At 41.0% G+C, this 19946-nt stretch overlaps 1 protein-coding gene across 1 annotated transcript in view; it reads left to right on the top strand.

Moving 5' to 3' along the window:
* Enpp3 (ectonucleotide pyrophosphatase/phosphodiesterase 3) overlaps positions 1-19946 on the top strand; it is a 73589-nt gene that overhangs the window by 41287 nt on the left and 12356 nt on the right. Inside the window, exons 12-19 of the mRNA XM_038339614.2 lie at positions 4533-4641; positions 5705-5833; positions 6195-6226; positions 8948-9075; positions 11837-11903; positions 12953-13040; positions 17140-17318; positions 19038-19089. Coding sequence (XP_038195542.1) covers positions 4533-4641; positions 5705-5833; positions 6195-6226; positions 8948-9075; positions 11837-11903; positions 12953-13040; positions 17140-17318; positions 19038-19089 — 784 coding nt within the window. The remainder of the gene's footprint in view (positions 1-4532; positions 4642-5704; positions 5834-6194; positions 6227-8947; positions 9076-11836; positions 11904-12952; positions 13041-17139; positions 17319-19037; positions 19090-19946) is intronic.

Here is a 19946-nt window from a genome sequence, read left to right as displayed (position 1 = left end):
GGAGATGTTGCGGGGAGATGTTTGCTTATCTAATTGAAGTGACTATGATGTCCAAATGAATGTAAGTTTCCAAGTGGCAATTGAATATGTATTGAAAGCTGAAAGCGGATAAGGAGCTGGGAACTGGTAGTTTATAGCTACGCACAGAAGTGGAAATGTCATAAGGAGGGAGAGACGAGTGGCAACCAAAATGCAGATGAAGACAAAATCTATGTAAGATCACAACAAATGGGGGAAACAGATGGAGGAAGTTTGATAGCTTTGCCATTTTAGTATTACCATCATTATTGCTATCTGTAATCACATTTTAAAGTTCCTAAATCCCGTGAATTAAAAGTGTTCTGCCCCAATCAGCAAGGGCCCCCAAAAGCCAACAAGGAGACCGAGTCCCGTATGTAAAAGCAAAGAGCCTTTATTTTATGCAAGTTTGCAAACTCGGTCTCTCCATGTGTCCAACGTACTGGCATAATCAGAGAGCCCCAAGCTCAGTTAGAGTTGGGTTTTTATAGTAGTAAAGGTGGGGGTGAGGGGTTTCTGAGGTTCAGGACCCCTGATTGGCTGACATTTGTCTAGGGGTGTCCTGGTGAGTGTGTTGGCAGGTGATCCTATCTACAGCTGTTGGAACATTAGGCATTTCCTTTGGATGGTCTGTTCTTGGGTGGTGCTCCGGTAATCTCAGTTTGTGGTTCTTCCTGCAGCCAGGTATTGCTTAAGGGTAAACTACTGAGACTCAGGCCTCCACTTAAATTTATCAATGGCTGAGTCCTACTCTGGCAGGTGATAATGGTTGGAAGTAAAGAACTTCTTTTGGGTGATCTGTTCATATTTAGCTTATCATGGCTGGCTCCTACAAAAAGCACAAAGTTGTTCTATTGTTGTTGTTGTGTTTTTGTTTTTGTTTTTGTTTTTAAGTGTGCTTCAGCCCATGCACTAAGTTGTAAGCTCATTTAAGGATAAGGTAATGCCCTAGTTTACAAAGCCACCTCGAAAGGATAAAGAAAGTAACAAGTTAATACCATGTATTTTTTTTGCTGTTAAAGAAAGCCTTTATCTTTGCTGTTAAAGATATTTTAAATTACTAAAAACTTGATAGCTTAAATGATATGTAATGGGAAGGTCACGCTTGAGAGGGCTTAATGAAATGGTGATTTAGAGGGGGCTGGGATTTTGGTATTGAGGAAGCCATAGGAGTCCAGAAACTTCTTTTCTCTTTCTTCCCTCTTCACCCCTTTCTTCTTTTCCTTCCCTGATCCTGCTCTCCCCTCTGCTCATTCCCTTCCAGCCTTCTATTCTCTTTCCTTTTCTCTTGCTCCCTCCACTCTCCTCCCTCACTCTTCCCTTCTCTTCCTTTTTTCCTCTTCCTCTTCTTCTTTCATCTCCTCCTCTTCTTCCTTTTCCTTCTCATCCCTCTTTCTCTTCCCCTTCCCCTTCCTCCTGCTCCCTCCTCCACCTCTCCCTCTCCCTCTCCCTCTCTCTCTCTCTCTCTCTCTCTGTCTCTCTCTGTGTGTCTCTGTCTGTCTCTGTCTCTGTCTCTGTCTCTCTCTCTCTGTCTGTCTCTGTCTCTCTCTCTGTCTCTCTCTGTCTCTCTCTGTGTGTCTCTGTCTCTGTCTCTGTCTCTGTCTCTGTCTCTCTCTCTGTCTGTCTCTGTCTCTGTCTCTCTCTCTCTCTCTCTCTCTCCTTCCTTCCTTCTTCCCTCTTCCATAGAGTCCTATGTTGTAACTCAGGCTGTCATTGAACTCTCAGTCCTCTTGCCTCAGCCTCCTCAGTGCTGTGCCATTGTCATGGTTGCTTTGTATGGAAGCTGAAACTCAGACTGGTTTTCATGAGTCAGAAAAAGTCACCTGTTACTCATTATTCAGTAAAGAGTCTTTACATCTTTAGTAGGATGAAAAGTTGAGAGGAACGAGTTGTTCCGAAGAGAAAATTAGAGACAGATTAACTTCAATGTTGATAATGTTCACACACAAGGCAGGATTTTAGAGTGCTGGCAAGTGCCCCTGTAGAGGAACATACGGAGAGAGGTTACATCTTTGGAGGATGGTGGGCCTTTGGGAAGGCATGGCTGTGTAGGACTTCCAGCCAGCTGGATCCTCTGCAGCTTTGAATTCAGTTTCACAGAGAAGAAACCGCAGACCGAGAGCACAATTACTCATTCTGGTCTTACCAGTTAACCTGTTATACAAGGGCTTCATGTTCCTTTCCTATGAGTTAACAGACGTGTGATGAGTTAGGGTATATGGATCATGCCTTGCAAGAGCTCATTTTGCCCTTGGGGTGGGTACACACACTAGTGATTTCAAGACTGGGAAGTGCAGTGGCAGCAGTGGCAGCAGTGTGTCAAGAGCTGGGAGAGGACAGAGGGTGAGAACTGGCTCCCGGTGTGCTTGGGAGGTGTGGGTAGAATGATGATGTGGAAAGGGACATTGGCAACTGGGGCAGTGACAGAAAAATTAGACTGAAATATCCTGACACTAAGAGTCAGATGAGCATCTTGGGTTTGGTGATAGTCTAGGGTTGGTTCCAGTCTTTTGTCTCTTAGTAACCGTTGGCAGTGAATATGTTAAGCCTTTACAACAGGACATTCCATATCCATGAGTGCTTTCTGGGAGTATTTTGTGTGAGAATTAGCTAATGTCTTTAGTTTTGTCTGATTTGTAAGATACTGTTTCTAAAGAAGAAACAAAGACAATAGTTGTAATAATAAGAGAGACAAGACCTATTTCCCTGATCCATTACTATGCTACTTCCTTTTCACTAATGAGGGCTGGAATAGGACAGCTTTGACAATTCATTAAACTTTAAGTCAGTTCAATGCACTTTATTCATAAAGAAAAATTGTAAAACACAAAGACTATAAACAGTTAAATGAAAATAAACCCTAAAATTCACTAGAGACAAGCATTGTTTATGTGACTTGGTATATTTCTGTTAGTTTCCTGTCCATATGTTTTTGCATAGAAAGGGTGAAATACTTACATTCAAAACCAGGGTTATGTAACATGAATGGTGGAGTTTATAATCTGATTTCCTTTTGTTAATGTTTAATATAGGGTTGTGAACCTTTTCCTATGCCTTTATTTTCATTAAAAATCTTTCATGGACAGGGAGAATAGTTCAGCTTGCTTCGCATGTTTGTGGCTGTGAACCTGAGCTCCAGCAAAACACACACACACACACACACACACATACACACACATACGTGCACACACACGTGTGTGTGCACACACATGCGTGTACACATACATGTGCTCTCTCACACACACACACGCGCACGCACACACACATGATTTGTAAAGACTATAGCCTATGCATCTTAAAATCTGGGTGTAATTTATTTTTCCTAGAATTAAAATTACAAGTCAATGGCATGGTAGGTGGACTTTTCTGTCTAAACCACTAATCAGTTCTGTCCCACCATTCGCTCCCCCAATAACCACATAGAGACTTAATATTAATTACAATTGCTTGACTGATAGCGTAGGCTTGTTTTCAGCCAGATCTTATAACTTAAACTAACTCATTTCTAATCATCTATATGCTGCCCCAAGACTCGTTCACTTCATGTAGGCAGGTACCTCCCATTCTGCTCACTCTGTAGCTCCTGGTGACTCCTCTCACTCTGCTTTCTTTTTCCCAGTATCCTCTCCATTTGGCTCTCCCGCCTAACCTTATCATGCCTAGCTATAGGCCAGTCAGCTCTTTTATTAAATCAATCACAGTGTAAAGGAATATTCCACATAATATGACAGGTTTCTTTGCATGTAATACATGCCTAGAAATCAAATTATTTGGTTGAAGAAAATATTACTTTTTAGTAGTCTGGTGCCCCATTGTCACATGACCTTTTCAGAATGTATTCAACCCTTTGGCTCTTTTAGAAGGGACCCAGATTCATACCTCTACCATCAAAAATTCTTTTTAAGGTTTTTTTTTTTTTGGTTCTTCGAGACAGGGTTTCTCTGTGACACATTCCTAGATGTCCTGGAACTAGCTCTTGTAGACCAGACTGACCTCAAACTCATAGAGATCCACTTGCCTCTGCCTCCTGAGTGCTGGGTTTAAAGGCGTACACCATCATCGCTCAGCTCCATCAAGCATTCTTTTTTTTTTTTTTTTTGGTTTTTCGAGACAGGGTTTCCCTGTAGTTTCTAGAGCCTGTCCTGGAGCTAGCTCTTGTAGACCAGGCTGGCTTCGAACTCAGAGATCCGCCTGCCTCTGCCTCCCGAGTGCTGGGATTAAAGGCGTGCGCCACCACCGCCCGGCCATCAAGCATTCTTATGAAAATATCTGTAGCCGAATGGTGGTTATTGATATTCAATATTCCTTCATATAGTATAAGCCTTTAGTCAGACTTTATAGAAAATGTGCTTCAACTTTCTTGTTATTTATAGAGAGTGAGAGAATTTATATTTGGTAACTGTGGTGATACAGGTGCTATCTCTGATGCCACATTGAAAATTGCAACAGTTCTAGAGAAGAAAAAAATATGTTTAATCTTAAAAGAGCAACTTGAACTTTGAATTATTTTTCAGGTAATTAAAGCCTTGCAGTTAGTGGATAATGCTTTCGGAATGTTGATGGAAGGTTTGAAACAGAGGAATTTGCACAACTGTGTCAATATAATCCTGCTGGCTGATCACGGTATGGTGTTTTTTTTTAAATCCTATTTTATCATTGACTATATTTTATCCTTCTAAAGATAATAAAAAATAATGGTGATATTTTAAGTCTAAATTTCCAGATGTAGATGCTATTGAAAAAGTAAAGAATGGATTTTGTGATAGACCATGGAGAGATTTCTACCTTAATTATTTAATAGTTCTGCATATTTTCTAACTATAAGCTTTATTTTCTGAGAAGTAGAGTCAAGTAGAGTTACTGGTGTTTACCAGGGATGTTTGCAGTTGTTAAGCAGTCTTCGCAGTCTACGAAGAGCTTCAGGCTGCCTCTTAGCCCTGGTTTCTTTGCAGCAGTTAGCTATACTTTAAAGACTGCTGCACTTCACCGAAGTCTTACCCAGCTTTTGCGTTTCTTAAATTATACGGCAGGTGTGTACTTAAGCATCTTTCTTGTCTACAAAATCCCTGTCTCCTTTTGTTTCTCAGCTCAAGGTTAACTCTGGAGTTTGTTTGTGCTCAGTAGGAAAGGAAGCAGCTCCCCTTTCCTGCACACCAATGCCTGCATTGTTAAGCCTTCTCCCTGCCCCCCAGACTCCCACTGTGATGCACATTTAAAGCTTCTAAAATAGTTTCCTATATCCTTGTGCTATTTTGAAAGTATTGGAAGAACTTTACATGAACATTTTACTAAAGAAAAATGTTGAAATTAAAATTTTAAATTGCAGTCTTAAGAATCTGCCCATTAAAAATAAGTAAACCAATAACAACTGGTTCTGGAGAACATGATGTTTAAATGACTTCAAATGTACCTTCAAAAGCAAATCCTTCGGAATCCTTCAGTTTATCTTTATTAGATTTATAAAATGATTGACTTATTCTTTTCCTACTGAGTCTCACTTTATGGAGATGAGTCTCCTCATCCACTGCCACAGTTTTCAAGTACTGCCATTTACAGAATAATAATTGAATCGATTTTACAAATTCTCACTTCACTTGTGTGTGAAACGTATATTTGACATTACCAAAAACAGACAATTTTTTTTTACCATTTATATACATCCAATGAGTTTTTTATTTTGTTTTAGGAATGGACCAGACCTACTGTGACAAGGTGGAATACATGACAGATTATTTTTCTCAAATAAACTTCTATATTTATCAAGGCCCTGCCCCTCGCATCAGGTCCCGCAATATCCCTCAGGACTTTTTTACCTGTAAGTATGAAGGAAAGGAAGGGAAGCATTGAAAGAGTAACTATAGTTACCAAATTCTGAGAGCCTGTGGCAACCATAAGCTCCTTCAAAGCTTTTGGGAAAACCCCACAGAAGCACGAGGCACCCCCAAGTGTAGTTAGTCTACACAATCCGTGGTACTCCCTCACACTGTTGGGTCAAGACGAATTGTACTCCAGTCTTTAATTCTAAAGTAGTTCTTTGATTTAAGAAATTTTCACAGTTTTTATTTTTTGCTGTCACAGTTATTGATAAATAAATATATATGCCAAATTTGCTGCAGTTGTGTGTATTTTGGCAGTGATTTACATGTAACGTGACTTATCTTTTTGTTTTGAAACAGTTAATTCTGAAGAAATTGTCAGGAACCTCAGTGTAAGTTTCTTTTAGAAATTTTATTATATATTTTTATGCTTAGAATATATTAATGTGTATTATTATTGTTATCATTGTTGTAGTTGTTGCTGTTAAAATACAGCCAACAGATATATTCTTATTGTATGGGTTTTATTAATTTACTACTGTTGTGAATGACAGAAAATTGTTTAAGTATGCATGGCAAGCAGTCAGAACAAAAACAGGAGGATGGAATATGAGCTACTGAGGATAAACACTGAATACACAGTGGTTAACATCACCTGGAACCTCTTGCAAATTCCAAGCCATGCTAGCACAGAAATTCTTCAGAACTGGGATACATGCTGTGCGCATACTGGATGGTCTTAGGCCTCAAAGTTTCTTCTTGCCTCTCTAAATACACTTGCTTTCTTTGCATTTCATCATTTAATGATCTGCATGCTGCAGAAGTTCTGTTGGGGAAAAGGAGCACATCTCTAATGCGTGAGAAGCACCAAGGGTTGAGGAAGGCAGGCTTTGAGGTCCTTTCCCATGGCATCACGCATGCACACTGAGTGTGGAGCTGCACGGGCGGGAAGAACTGGGCTGTGCTTCTCCAAGTGGTTTCTTACTCCTGGGAAAACCTAGTAGGGTGGTCTCAAGTAGACCTGAACTGCAACCTCCACTCTGTGCTAAGGATGATGAGAGACATGCTTTAACCTTAAATCCGATGCCTATGCACCCAGTTCTCAAACACAAAGACTAACCAGGTGCTTCCTCAGAAGCTGGAGTACCAACCTGTCTTCTCTAGACTCACCTCAACTGCACATCCAGAGAAAACCTGTGGCCAGTCCAATTACCTGCTGATCTCAGAGGCGTTCTCTGTTCTCTTGTGGGGAGCTTTACTTAGCATTGCCAGAAAGTGACAAAAAATACAAAAATACTGAGGTAGAAGAAGTCTAGAAAAGATTCTGGAATAGGCAAACAAACAACAGAACAACAACAAACTGGCAGAAGTGTGCAATGAGTACTTCCTTTCTATAAGGCAGCCTCGGAGTTGGTACAGAACACACCCAGACACCAAATTCTTGGCTCCAAGGAGATGTATTGCCCTGGAGGGGCAAGCGGGGGCTGGGGGTGCATCTGCATTGGACAAAGACATCAGGTGTTTCTTAGGGAGTAAAGGAAAAGTCTGCGCTAGGGTAAGATGTTAAGTCTTGATTGGACGGGTCAGCCAGTGTAGCCAAATAGTGGATTTTGGCCACTGGACCTTGGTGTTCAGTCTCAGGTTGAATGGGTGGCAAAAAATGAGAGAATAACCTTTGGGAGCTGGCTTTAGGAATAGGGATGTAATCTAATAGTTTAGCAAGGGAGAGGGCAAAGCCTACCGGTGCCGTGTTTGCCACGCTTGGACCTGTTAAAAAGCCCATCACTTTCCTCTCTCATTTGGTAATTTTCTCTAACTCTCCCACTGCCTGTATCTCTTTTACATTTTGCTTTTATGTCATATCTCCTAGTTCCTCATTTTCTTCTGTAAATTGCCTAAGAGATAGCAGGGACTCAAGCTTGATAACTAAGATGAGATACCATGGTTTAAAATACACAAGAGTAAAGAAGGAAATTTCATTTCCTCATATTCTTACTTGTATGATGATTTTGTCCCATTTTCTTTCTCATGGAGGGTATGAAAGTTTCTTTGTAATTCTATTTCTCATTTCTCCATTTTTACTTTGCATGGATAGACACTAATGTGATTTTCATTTTTAAAGTTTTAAAATAATAATCATCGAACAAGTTTTCAAATAAAATTTTACTAATTTGAAATGAACCAATGAGCTTTTCACAAATATAGTATCTTTCGTTTCAAAAGCTATTTAAAGTGATTTGAAAGCTAAGGAAATAGTTATTTATAAGGTCAGACGAGTCAATTTTGATGGGACTTTTTGTTACAATTAAACTGACTTGTATATTTGTGTCCATATCTGCTAACATATATAATTTAAACTCAAAAGTTGAAGTTGTTATATAAATCTACTTAATTTTCTGTCAAAAAAGGGAAATTTGTGGCAGATTAGATAATACCCAAGCATACAAATTTAAGAAAGACATCAAACATTCAATCAAAATTTAAGTTACAACATAAAGATTGCAGTAATGATAAATATAATATGATTATAAATAATATGACAATAATTATGATTATAATTTTATAATTATAATTTAAATTGGTAATTATGATTATAAAATAAATATAATATTTGGCATTGTGGATAACAGGGTTAATATTCCTAGCTTATTAGCTAATTTTGAAACCACTTACTTAGAAAAGATTTTTTAAAAAAATAATTTATGTCTATGTCTGCCTGAATGGCTTTATGTGCCCATGTGCTTGTAAGATCCTGAGGAAGTCAGAAGGTATGGGGGTTGCTGGAACTGGAGTTATAGGTGATTGGGAGCCACCATGTGGGAGCTGGGAATCTCACATAAACAGGTCTTTGGCAGGCACAGCAAGTGCCCTCACTGATGAGCCATTCCTTCAGCACTAAATCTACTTCTAAAAACTGTTAAAATCTCTTGGTTTAAGGCATTTTCTTTTGTTTGTTGTTTGTTTTGGATAGGGTTTCTCGGTGTAACAGCCCTGCAGACCAGGCTGTCCTCAACTCACAGAGATCTGCCTGCCTCTGCCTCCCAAGTGCTGAGATTAAAGACATGAGCGCCACCGCCGAGTTTTAAAAGTTTAAGCTTATCCTTTCTTTCCAGTGCCGGAAACCCGATCAACATTTCAAACCCTACTTGACTCCCGACTTGCCGAAACGGCTGCACTATGCCAATCATGTCAGAATCGACAAAGTGCATCTCATGGTGGATCGGCAGTGGCTGGCTGCCAGGTTTGTGTCTACTCGGAGCCAGACGTCTTTGTCTGTGTACCCATTTAGCTCTCCCCTCCTACCGTTAGGAGCAAAAGTCTCTGACCACCCACAACGCCTTGGCCTTTTCATACTACCTTGCACTTCCTCTTTGCCGATACTTTTGTTCCATGGTTGCTGTTCGCGTCTTAATTTTCATAATAGATCAAAAGATGGAGGGAGGTTGAAACCGCTTCCAGGTGCTCTGGAGATGTGGGTGACAGCGTATGTCTATCCTGACAGAGTAAAGGATTTGTCATCATCCAGGCTGAGTGACATCGGAATGGTTAGCTAGCTCTTTAAGACTATAATCTCCCTGGCTTCCATAAAATAGTCTTTTAATGGCCAGGGTCACTAATTAGTGGTGACACTTATTTCTGAGTAAAGAAGCCAGAGAACAAATACAGATCTACCTTCTTTTCATAAAGTGATTCTGATATTTTTTCTTTGTTTTATTTTTTGAGACAGATTTTCCCTATGTAGTTCTGGCTGGCCCGAAACTCATATTGAGGCCGCCTGCCTCTGCCTCCTGAGTGCTGGGATTAAAAGTGTGTGCCACCACACTCAACCTGATTCTGAGTTTTAAAATAGCAATTTAGCATTTTTTTTTCTATATGCATGAGTGAATATAAACAGGATCAGCGTCTTTCTGTATTTTCTGGCCTCATGGGAATCAGTGCAGCATAACACTGGTGGGGAAGGGGCTGAAGGGAGGACAGGGCAGAGGATAAAATACATGTTAGACAAAGAAAGACAAGTTGAAAGAGGACAGGGTCATCCGTCTCAATATGTGTGTGAAGGAAGAGAAATTGGGGACTTGGCTGAATTTATTCTATAAAAATACCCCGGAAATGCAGTTTGACCAGAATGCGGTTCCTCATTTTGTCACTAGAGGGCAATATAAAAACCCTTGAGAATGGGTTTCTTGACCCTTTGTGTTGAAGACCACATTTTCAAAAAGTGTCCTTAAAACATGTGAGCCAAACTAAACTACTATTAAATATAAGATGTTAATAATTTAATACAGCTAAATGGACATGCAGTCACCAAATATTTACTGTTTGCGGTATGAAATCAAAGAAGTTAGGAGGCCATTGGTACATCATGACCTAGAAGGTGGGTCAGGCCACCATGATGCCTGTAGACACAATGTGCCAAAGCCCAGTTCCACATGATGAGCTCTGTATCCATTTCAAAAACTAGCAGTGAGGTCTGACCTACGGTATCATCCTGTGCGTTCAAGGCTTGGCTGCCCATGTAGCTACTTAATGGGACTTGAAAAAACTAATCTTTTGCCCACCAAGTGTTTTTTTTGTGGAATAAATTTTATTGGCAACTGTGTGTGTATATGTGTATGTGTATGTATATACATGTGTGTATGTGTATGTGTGTGTATATGTTTGTGTGTAAATACATGTGTGTATATGTGTATGTGTATATATACATGTGTGTATATGTGTATGTACATGTGTGTATGTGTGTGTGTATGGGTGTATGTGTGTGTATGTATGAGTGTGCGTGTGGTGTAGTGCATTTGTGTGCATGTGGGTGCTCAGGTTCCGGTAAAGGCCGGAGGATAGCTTCTACTGTTCTAACATGGTTTGAAGCAGAGGCTCTCACTGACCTGGAGTTCTCCAGTTGACTAAACTGGCTGGTCAGGAAGCTCTGGAGATCTGCATGTCTTCCCCAACGCAGCACTGAGATACAGGTTACATACGTGTAAAATCATGCCAGGCTTTTATGTGGGCGCTGGAGATTTGACCTCAGTTCCTCATGTTTGTATGGCAAGCCCTTTATCAAATAAGATATTTCCCCATCCTGGAAAAATTTGTATTTTAAGAATTCACTTTCTTAAGATCTTGGAGAAAGTAGAAAGTCCTTGGTAAGTACCAGGAGGCTTGAGGTGACTTTAACACTAATTCCAAATGTTAAAATGTGAAAAAGTTGACAAATTAATTAAATTTGAAAAGTTATTTAGCAAATGAAGTAACAGCTTATGGAAGAAATTCCAGGAGGTTAAAAATAAACATTAAAGTTGCAGAATTTATAGATTTCTCGCGCTGTTATTAGCAATCCCTCCAAAGTATTTCTTATTCATGACTTCATATTATTCCTAGACATTGCCCCCTTAAAACAGGAATCAGCATTTCCCCAAGTTTCAAAACTCTATTCCTAAATCACTGACTTCCTAGTCACACTGAACTTGATGTACAAAAGTGAGTCTGACCATAAAATCTTATAAAATTTTGTTTTGCATTCCTTATTTTGTTTGTGTATGTACGTGAGCAAGCATGTGTATTTGTGTGTGGGTACATGTGTCACGGTGTGTGTGCAGGGATAGAAGACCATTTTCAGGAGTTGGTAGTCACTTCCCACCATGTTAGTCCTGGAGACTGATCAGATTTTAGTCAGGTTGATGGTACGTGTCTTTATCTGTTGATCCATCTCCACCCCCTTGAAGGTAAAGTCTTTGAATCCATGCCTATTAGTATCTCTCCTTGTCAATGTCCAAGAGCTAGCAAACTTTTGGTTTTCCTTTGTAAAAGCCAGAAGTCTCGTTCTTTCTGTTTTACTCTTTGGTTTATCGAAAGCTGTGAATTTGACCATGAAAACATACGTGTTTTGTCGGCAAAAAAAGTGATTTTGAAAACAGAAGCTAAATAAATAGCCATTAAAGTTTGACTTAGAAGAGCATCTTCTATCAGTACCCTGACCAGTGGATAATAATGTCACGTCTTCACAGGGGCCCATCGAGCTCAAGCTGTGGAGGAGGTAATCACGGCTACAACAACGAATTCAAGAGCATGGAGGTAAGCCTGCAGCTTTTCAATAGAAACAAGGCACCCGTGAGATAAGAAATAACTAACGCAGAGGGAATATGTGGTTTGGCATAGACGGTGAAGGGCTGTGGTACAGAGAAATCGTAGAGCAGGGGCAGGCTTGGGGAAGCTGTCTCTGAGGATGATATGCAACTTTAACTAGTGGGAAAGAGTTGATGATCCCTGGGTGACATTTGAGCAGAGACTCCATGATAAAACATCTTTTCCAAAATTAAGGGGAACACTGAGTGTCCCATGCAAAAGAAATAACCAACGCAGAGGCCCTAGTTTGGGGCACTCTTCATTTGTTGGGGACAGGGAGCCTTGGCAAACTCCTGGAAGCTGTTGACACTGGCTGCTGCTGGTTGGGAAGGAGGAAGCAAGAGAATAGCTGGGCGTGCAGGTCTGAAGGGCATAGGCATTGTGCAATGAGAGATGTTGAATAGCAGTCAAGAATCATGCTGGAGATACGGCTTCCCTCATAGCTGAGAGGGATTGGTGCGTATAACAGGTGGAAACTGCCTTAAAATCATTTCTCCTCCTTAAAAGAGATTCTTACAGAGGCCTGAGGAGCAAAGAGGGGTTGTCCCAGAAGGAAATGTGTAATGAGTCTTTCTCTGTTCCACCAGCCAGCTCCCAAATAATGAAATGAAGGCATGTCATTAATTATGGAAGCTTGGCCTTTAGCTGAGGCTTATTTCAAACTAGCTCTTATAACTTTAATTAACCCACATTTTTATTAAACTATGTTCTACCATGTGACTTTATCTCTATCTTATTCTGTGTGTTAGACTCATTCGGCATCTGGCTTGTCTCTTCTTTCTCCTTCCCAGAGTCCTCTCTGTCCCCAGAAGTCCTGCCCAGATTCTTCCTGCCTAGCTATTGGTCATCTAGCTCTTTACTAAACCAATCCGAAGGTGCCTTGGCAAAGACATATCTTCACAGTGTAAATGAATATTCTGCAACAGAAATTCTGCTTCTTTCTGCACTTTGTGAATTCGATGTCATCTAGTAATAACGTGATAACTCTTACCATGTAGGCAATCTTTTTGGCACATGGACCCAGCTTTAAAGACAGCATTGAAATTGAACCATTTGAAAATATTGAAGTCTATAATCTACTGTGTGGTGAGTATTGTTTAAGTTGGCTGATGAAAAGGACATGGAGTTTGTAATACATTTCTAACTTGAAATTAGGGATAAATTGAAGGCTGCCTGCCCTGCATTAAGAAGACGAGAAGCAGAAAGATAATTTTTCTGCTTACATGAATTTTTCAGAATTTTTCAGTTACATGAGTGACTCCTTTTGCTTTACTAATAATGAGAAATTTGTATCCTAGGAAGCCAAAATTTTGAAAAATAGTTTAGTGATTAAATGATAATTCGAAAAAAATTAGAAAAATAAAATAACAATTCTAATTTTTGAAAAGATAAACGTATCTCAGTCCTAGGAGATAGGTCAGTCAGGAAAGTGCTTGCTGCACAAGTGTGGGGACCGGAGGTCAGACCCTCAGCACACCTGTGGTCATTGATGGAACAGACTCAGGCAGATCCCTGGGGCTCACTGCCCAGCCAGTCTAAACAGCTGGTTCAGCTTCACTGAGAGACCAGGTCTCAAAGAAGGAAGCTGAGAGAGGTTGAAGAAGAAACCTGATATCATTTCTGGTCTCTATATGCACAGACATACACATGCACTTGCACCCATACACATACACACATGCATGCATGTATGTATGTACATGTATACAAACTCAACTAAAACGTGCCTTCCTATTATTACAAGGAGAAGTCTTCTGAAACTAAACGGGGTAATAAAGTCTCATTTTGCTTGACACTTGTTATTACACTGTGTTAAAAATTGTGAAGAAAAAGTGGTCCAGGAACCAAACCTCCTTCTACACTCTTGCCTTAGTCTATGACACCAGCAGATCATTCACTTAGACTGCCCGAGCAGGGAGGAGCTGCAATTTCACTGTCGGTTAAACACGGACAGATTCACGATTGTTTTTCTTAATTTTGCTCTTAGCTCATCATAACTGAATGTGACTTAGAGGGACAAAATGTCTCTAATTTGAACCCAGGGTGGGGGTTGGTGAGGTGGCTCAGTAGGTAGAGGCGCTTTCTGAGTCCAGTTCTGGAATACACGTGGGAGAAGAAGCGAATAGATTCCCACCAGTTGTCCTCGGATCCCTGCGTGTATGTTGTGACACACGTGCCCTTCCCCATCACAGTAAATACGTTAAATAGACAGCATACAAATACATGCATAAAGGTAATAAGACTTTAATAACTATTTATCACAGTCTTAGCAACTTAAGTTCTTGGTTCCCGTAGCTGGGCTTGGATCAGGGTTGCTGGCTTTATTGGGGTGATCAGAAGGAATTGGATAGGGCTCCGGGAGGTCTTCGGTGGTAGGCTGTCTCGGGAATCAAAGATCCATAGCACTGAATGTGCTGCAGAAAAAGCAAGTTGAAGAAGTTACGGCAAGGGAGCGTGTTCATTTAAACTGGCCCTGAAAAGGACAGAGGGAACTCCCTCTCATATTTCTACATGTATCTCAGGGACTTTAGGGTACAAAGAGCTTTTAGGAAGGGAGAGAGGCAAGCCCGAGAGACGATGGTCAGAAATCTGTGTGCATGGTGTGATCTTACTCCTTCTGGGAAACATGTGCTTTTTGTTCTAATGAGAGCCCCATAGCGGGCTTTGTTTTTGCTGTTACCCTGAGTCAGTTGTCTGAGGGTCCTTTGCTCTGCCCAGATAGGAGTCGTGGGTAGGCAGGGAGGAGCTCTGCAGGCGCTAGCTTCTGGCAGCTTCTATTTTTGTCTAGTTCTACCAGAGTTTGTTGAGCAGCAGCAGCAGCAACAGCTGTAGTCAAAGCAGCAGCAGGTAGCGCCCTCTAGTGTTCATCCCTTATGCAGGCTGTATGTGTATCAGGCTCTTGGCAACAGGAGAATTACACTCCTCAGGCAGGACTTGGAGACCCTAGGCTGTGAAACTTGACAGCCCTCTGCAGCTCACTTGGTGGCCAAGATCCGCATGTTCTCTTCTCTGGCTCCCTATTGCTGTTTATCCTTTGTCAGTGTTGACTGTCCACTCTCTCACCACGTGCATCTTTTTCTCTACCCTTATTTGTGCCCAGGCTGCTTTCTCAGCTTGGCTGGTGCCAGACTACTCAGTGTGGCTGCCTCTGCCATGTTTGGGTCACCTAAACAGGTCACTCCGGAGGTTGGGGTACCACTGTTACCGCCTTCTTCAGCTGCCAATCAATCCCCTGCCTTGTGGCGTTCACAGCCTGGTTTGCAGCCTGCTCGGCACTGGCTGCCACTGCTATTCTATTGCGGCTAGTATTCGGCTGTCTTCCCATGGACTCTGTGGCTGCTTTTTTTGTGCTACAAACCCAGTCTGTAATACTGGCAATAGACCAGAAGGACCACTCATGAAAGACAAGCCTTATTTGGGGTAGAGATGGGGTGCTGATACTGTAGTATCATGGGAGGAGGCAGTGCCGGAGACCAGCTTCCAGCCCACTCACTGAGTGACCTGCAGCGTGTTTGGACCAATCACAGTCATTCGTTTGGGCCAATCACACCTTCGCCTCCCAGCACCAATTACCTTGTTCGAGACTTGTGCTTCTTACCAATTGTAGTCACGGTTAGATGGAGGGGAAGTGGCTCCTCTCTGACGCAGGTGGGAATGACTGCAGGATCAACTACAGTTCGTAGTGGGTTCCAACAATACAGCGTTCTTTAGGAAGTATTTGAAACTTGGCTCTGCCTTCAGGAGCCGAGCACGTCATCTGCAGTCTTGGGCAGGAAGACACCTGTGGAGTGTTTGAGATAGCTGGTGTTAGCATAAAAACATTGATGTTGGCTGTTAGACAGTGTCCTTTCCCTCGAGGCAGCAAGGACAGCAAGAGACAATCAACAGCTGCTCACTGGGGAGCTGTATTTCCCCTCCCCCAATGTCTTTGCTCATTTAGAGAGAAAGGAAGAATTTATTATCAACACTAATAGTGATTTTTAGTAGATTTTAACAGCTTTGAGAGTTTTAATGCTTGGGAAAAGTGGCTTGCTTTTTATCTGTCTCACCAAAGCTAGCTAACTAGACTTGAAGAAGGCCCTCTCCAGCACAAAGGGTTAGTTAGGTCGAGTTTCAAATGACCCCTTTATCATCCAGAGCTTCTAAAATGATGATGCCTGTAAAATATTTGATATGATTTGTTTTAATAGGAAAAATAGAAAAAGTTCTCTGAATAAAGAACAAAATTTGTTGTTTTTTTTTTTTTTAAAAAATTATGCTAAGTGTGTGTTTGCATGGGGACAACTTTCCGGAATCACGTGGGTCCTGGGGATCAAACTCAAGTCATAAGGGTTGTCAGCAAGTGCATTTATCTACTGAGCCATCTACTGGCCTCTAATTTAAGTTAAAAAAATATTTATCCTTAAAGAATTTTTGTAATTACATAAATAGACTGTAAGATTTTAAATTAATTTTCCAGAAATGTATTTTTACTAGTAGTAAAGCTTTTTAAAGAAGTTTATTAATTTTCATTATGTGTATGTATGTGTGCCTTCGTGAAATTTTTGTGCACCATGAATGTACAGATACCTGCAGAGGCCAGAGAGTGTTGGGTCACCTGGAAGTGAAGTCACAGCTACCATACAGATGCTGGAAATTAGAGTCCTCTGTGACATCAGCCGGTGCTTCTAACCACTGAGCCATCTCTCCAGCCCCAGAACATTGTTGTGGCACACACTTCTAATCACAAGCCTAGGGAGGCCGAGGCAGGTGGATTTCTGGAGTTTCAGACCAGCCAGGTCTATACAGCCAGTTCCAAGTCAGCCAGGCCTACACAATAGGATCCTGTCTCAACAACAACAACACTAACAAACAAACAAACGACAAAGACTGTAGCTTTTAATACTTAACACTCACAGTGTGCTTAAGGGGCAAAGTGATCGTTTAAGTAGCGCAGTTCGTTTCTAGAGAAATAAGTTCATGGAGGTTACACCATGGTCCATCATGCAGAGCGCCCAGTGTAGACAGACAAGAGGCTGGAGACTTCCGGGGATGGAGGTCAGTAAACTAAGTCCTAATGTTGCAGCAGACTTTATAACAGACATTAAACTCCGGGTCGCTTTCCCTGGCCCCCATATCCCACAAAAGAGTTGTTCCCTTCCCTGTCCACGTTAATTTGAACTTGTTACTGTTACTTTAAAAAAAACAGATCTCCTACACATTCAGCCAGCACCAAACAACGGCACACATGGGAGCCTAAACCATCTTCTGAAGGCACCGTTTTATGAGCCGTCTCATGCGGGAGAACTGTCAACACCTTCTGTCTGTGGTTTTTCTACTCCACTGCCTACAGACACACTGAACTGCTCATGCTCTGAGCTGCAGACTGTAAGTAACAGCTTCATGTCCTTACAAGAATGTAAAGGGGCCATGGAGTTTGCATTCTGGCTGGGATGCTTCCTGAGTAACTGTCTGTTGTTCCTCTGACCCTCAAGAAGTGAGAGAGTACAGTACAGGGGCTCTATGGTTAGGTATGTGAGTGTACTCAGGGAACGGGACATTATGAGAAGGGTTTGTTTTCCTGTGTGTTAACTCACCTTAGACATTCAAAATAGTAATCTTGACATTCTCTTTGAGTTCCCATTCAAATCATTTTCTTTTTAAAAAATATTGATTTCATATACAAGTGCTCTACCGACATATATGCTTTTATGCCAGAAGAGGGCATCAAATCCCTCTGAGATGGTTGCTGGGAATCAAACTCTGGAAAGGCAGTTAGTGCTTTTAACCACTGAGCCATCTCTCCGGCCATTTATTTACAGTTGAAGAATCAGGTGCTCTCTTCAGATACTTAGAACAGAGGGAGTAGGGGTAGACACACTCAGCAGTGTGTGTGCTGGGTGGCATTGTTTGAATAGTAGTGCAGAATCTACCAGGACACAAACACTGGAAAACTGGCAGTACATACTGCGAGGGTCTTTTTTTTTTTTTTTTTTTTTTTTTTTTTTTTTTTTTTTTTTTTTTTTTTTTTTGAATATAGTAAGCTCTGCGCTAGGTCCAGAAGTAAGGCTTCAGATACCAGGACATTGTTGATAAGGGAAAGTTTCACTGCTAGAATGAAGACTCAGAAGAATAACTTAAAATGTAAATGACAAAGGTAGAAATTGTTCCTCATTGTTGTGGGTGAAGACTTTAAAGGATCAAAGTCCAATAAAATTTTTCAAAAGATGGTAATTCCATTGGAAAAGGTCCTAGTATGGGCGTGGAGTTCTTTTCTGTGTGTATATCTTCAGATGGCGATTTCCTACTTCCTACTCAAGATACCTTCAATGGCTGCCAAAAAAATCATTAATAGCATAAAATGGGCAATGTGTTTCATATTTTAGAGATAAAGGGGGCCCAAAAGAAGTGAGACATACTACTATTCAAGATCTAGCAAGCCTATCTGACTGTAACCCCAGAGTCCCTTTCTGTAAAGAATGCCTCTTGCTGTTTAAAATGTGGCCCCAGAACTGGCCTATATGTCTCTTCTAAGTTGGAAAGACATGCAGGATCTCAGGCCATCCTCCAGGCTTGCTGAATCAGAATTTGTTTTTTGTTGTTGTTGTTGTTGTTTTGAGACAAGTTTTCTCTGTGTATCTCTGGGGCCTGTCCTGGAACTTGCTCTTGTAGATCAGGCTGGCCTCGAACTCACAGAGATCTATCTACATCTGCCTTCCGAGTGCTAGGATTAAAGGCATGCGCCACCACCGCCTAGTCCCAGAATCTGAACTTTAGCAAGTCCTTCAGGTATCTGTATTCACAGGAAAGTTTGAGAAGCATCAGAATGCAGCCATTCCGACTTAATCCCAGCTGTTGTCACAATGCTTTCCCCAATTAACAATATCTTTGCAAACACACACACACACACACACACACACACACACACACACACTGTCACAGAAATACCTCTGTGTTTCTGAAAGATGACATAATTGGAATTTACTGACAAATTAGTCTTGCTTCTTTGTTCAGTGGTAAAGCACTTTGTGCCATTGCTGCAGAAATATTCTTGGTCATTCTTTAAAACACTGACTTATATCTTCCCTTCTCTCTCCCACCTTGCAGAATGATCGAGTAGAGCAAGTTAATCAAATGCTAAATCTCACCGACGGAGACAGTAAGTCAGCAAAAACTGTGATACTTAGAGCTAACAATACACAACATTGCCCTTTGAAGGGTTTTCAAACCAAACTCAAAAACTTTTGAATGTAGATTTTAAGGATGCTACACAAGAGGAACGGGCAAACCCGTATAGGATTCTAATAACAGGGTGCTAGCTTGTAGCTACAGTGTTCCCCGGAACATCCTTGAAATGGTTGTGCCTCATGCATGTCTTCTATTTCCTTTTGAAGATATGAACAGATCACAATGCTGAGTTTGAACCTGATCTCTGTAGCTTTCCTACTGTCTCACCTCGGGGACATCTAATTTTGTACCTACCTCATGTAGTTGTAAAGGTTTTTAAAAGTCTGTGGAGAGAATTTAGAAGCATCTCTTACTTCACTGTCACCGTTATGTATTATTTTCTAAGTATTAAAGTCAGGGTTCCTCAGCTGCATCATTGATAAACTAGGGATACAGTCATTTCTAATATCTATAGACATTGTTCTTGGACCCCTTGCGGATGCCCTGAGTCCGAGGATGCTGAAGCTCTTATGGAAAATGGTGTAGTATGTGCATGTGACTTCTGCATAGCTATCGCTGCAGAAACTTTACACCGTTTTTTGAATTACCTACAGTAACCAATAGCAATATAAATGCTATGAGAATAGCTATTGGTATATTATCTGGTGGTGAATGATAAGAAAAAACTTGCCCATGTGCAGTTGAAATGTAATTTTCTAGATATTGTTCAGATGTTTTGGATGAGTTATATAACAGCATACAAGCACAAACACAGAAACAAACAAACTCTCTTCAGCTCTCCAGGATGTTAAAACACTGTGAACAAGGTGATTTTGACAACAGAAATTT

The sequence above is a fragment of the Arvicola amphibius genome, chromosome 8, assembly GCF_903992535.2.
Source record: "Arvicola amphibius chromosome 8, mArvAmp1.2, whole genome shotgun sequence".
Taxonomy (NCBI): Eukaryota; Metazoa; Chordata; class Mammalia; order Rodentia; family Cricetidae; genus Arvicola; species Arvicola amphibius.
Note: the sequence above shows the minus strand (reverse complement) of the source record. Positions and strands in the feature narration are given on the sequence as shown.